This window comes from Drosophila albomicans, chromosome 2L (assembly GCF_009650485.2).
Source record: "Drosophila albomicans strain 15112-1751.03 chromosome 2L, ASM965048v2, whole genome shotgun sequence".
In the NCBI taxonomy this organism is placed as follows: Eukaryota; Metazoa; Arthropoda; class Insecta; order Diptera; family Drosophilidae; genus Drosophila; species Drosophila albomicans.
Window position 1 is genome coordinate 15,642,161 of NC_047628.2, and position 1,565 is coordinate 15,643,725.

Here is a 1,565-nt window from a genome sequence, read left to right on the forward strand (position 1 = left end):
TAATCCATCATAAAAAAAAACAAGTTCTTTATACAGCAGCAACGCATAACTTTTAAATTCCATACCTGACACCTTAAAAGTAAAGTAGTAGTATAGATTAGTGGACATGTTCGTAAAGAATTTTGAGGAACTTTTCATTAATAATTTTTTTATCTTAGATATAATGGAAATTTGCATTAAAAAATATTGATTTTTAAAAACAATTATAATAATTACAAATATAAAAAATTCATGTATGCAATATTGAAAGTTAGTATAGAATATTTAATTTTGCACAATTTCAATTCAAATACTTTTTAAATTAAAATCATAATGAAGTGTTTGATGTGTATCTGGCAACCCTACTACTATCGATAGTTTGATACACATATTTTTGTTGTTCCAATGCAACAAGCAAATTAAATTCAGCTACTTTATATACTTTGCATTACATCAATACAATTCTGAATTAAACACATAAAGAAGTTAACTCAAGTAAAATAAACAATTTATTGAAAATAATAAAATCTGGTACCGAGTACATCTTCGTCGTTGACACTCACGTGTATTAAGTTTTAATTATGTGCGAATGTGTTTGAAGTCTAGCACGTTGAACCTGTCTTCGCACGTTTGATTAGAGTCAATGAATTAGCTCTGGATTTGCATCGACAACTGGTTTGCTTTGAAGTATTATTTATAGTTTAAAGTATTAGCTTTATAAAGATTATATATTAGCTTAACCGACACACGACTTAAGACAGGTGGCTTTGATAGCAATCGTTAGCACAAATGGTTTGTCCTCATCATCATCATCTGGGAAATCCGGCTTATCGATGGGTTCAGTATCGGGCTTTTTTGTGGGCTGCTTTGGCTTCTTGGGCTTCTTTGGTTTCTTCTCTTGCAATCGAATCCTATAGCTAGCTCTATATCCTTCAGTGTTTGCTATGTATTTGACAATCAGTTTCACATTATTATCAAACTTTTGGTTAATCAGGCCCTGCACATGAAGTTCGCCTTCTTCGTCCTGTGCCACATTTTCAGCAAGAGAATGGCCAACGCCTCTTATACTACACGACAAAGTAATGCTCACAATTATAGATAACTTTTAAAACTTTAATGTAACCTTACGCTAATTGATATCCATCTTCATTGGGCTGCAAAATAAATCCTCTATTTTTGGCATCTACAACATTGAGAGCAGGCACAAGATCTGCTGGCGCTCCAAATGTTAACTTTAGTAACACAATCAGCACAAAAATCTGTATTAAAAATATCCGTATTAGCTTTCGGCTTCTAAAAAACATTTATTTAATCCAGTAACTCACTGCTTTAAGCATTTTTGACGACCGCGAATGTTAAGACTCCGAAACAAACTAATTTTTGGTTATATCTGTGATACTAATATCGAACTAAACAGAATTTTTAGCATATCGAACCTGTTAAGCGAATTAAAAGCGAATTAATTAAACGCGTTTAAATAGTAATGGTGAAATACACAACAAATGGAAGATACACTCAAGTGCGTACAAAATTAATATACCACAAAAATATCAAAATATATAAAAGCAGATCTGTATTATTATTGA

At 31.5% G+C, this 1,565-nt stretch overlaps 1 protein-coding gene across 1 annotated transcript; it reads right to left on the minus strand.

Moving 5' to 3' along the window:
- Nucleotides 1-553: 553 nt before the first annotated feature.
- On the minus strand, nucleotides 554-1,342 carry LOC117565310 (uncharacterized). Its single transcript, XM_034244347.2, has 3 exons — nucleotides 1,305-1,342; nucleotides 1,108-1,238; nucleotides 554-1,046 (listed from the first exon to the last, which is right to left on the minus strand). Exons 1-3 carry the CDS (start codon nucleotides 1,314-1,316, stop codon nucleotides 716-718), a joined length of 474 nt encoding a protein of 157 aa, XP_034100238.1. The 5' UTR covers nucleotides 1,317-1,342; the 3' UTR covers nucleotides 554-715.
- Nucleotides 1,343-1,565: the final 223 nt, after the last annotated feature.

Coding starts and splice junctions, on each gene's coding strand:
- LOC117565310 (XM_034244347.2), bottom strand. Junction 1,047..1,107: donor GAAGATGGATATCAATTAGC/GTAAGGTTACAT, acceptor TTTGTCGTGTAG/TATAAGAGGCGTTGGCCATT.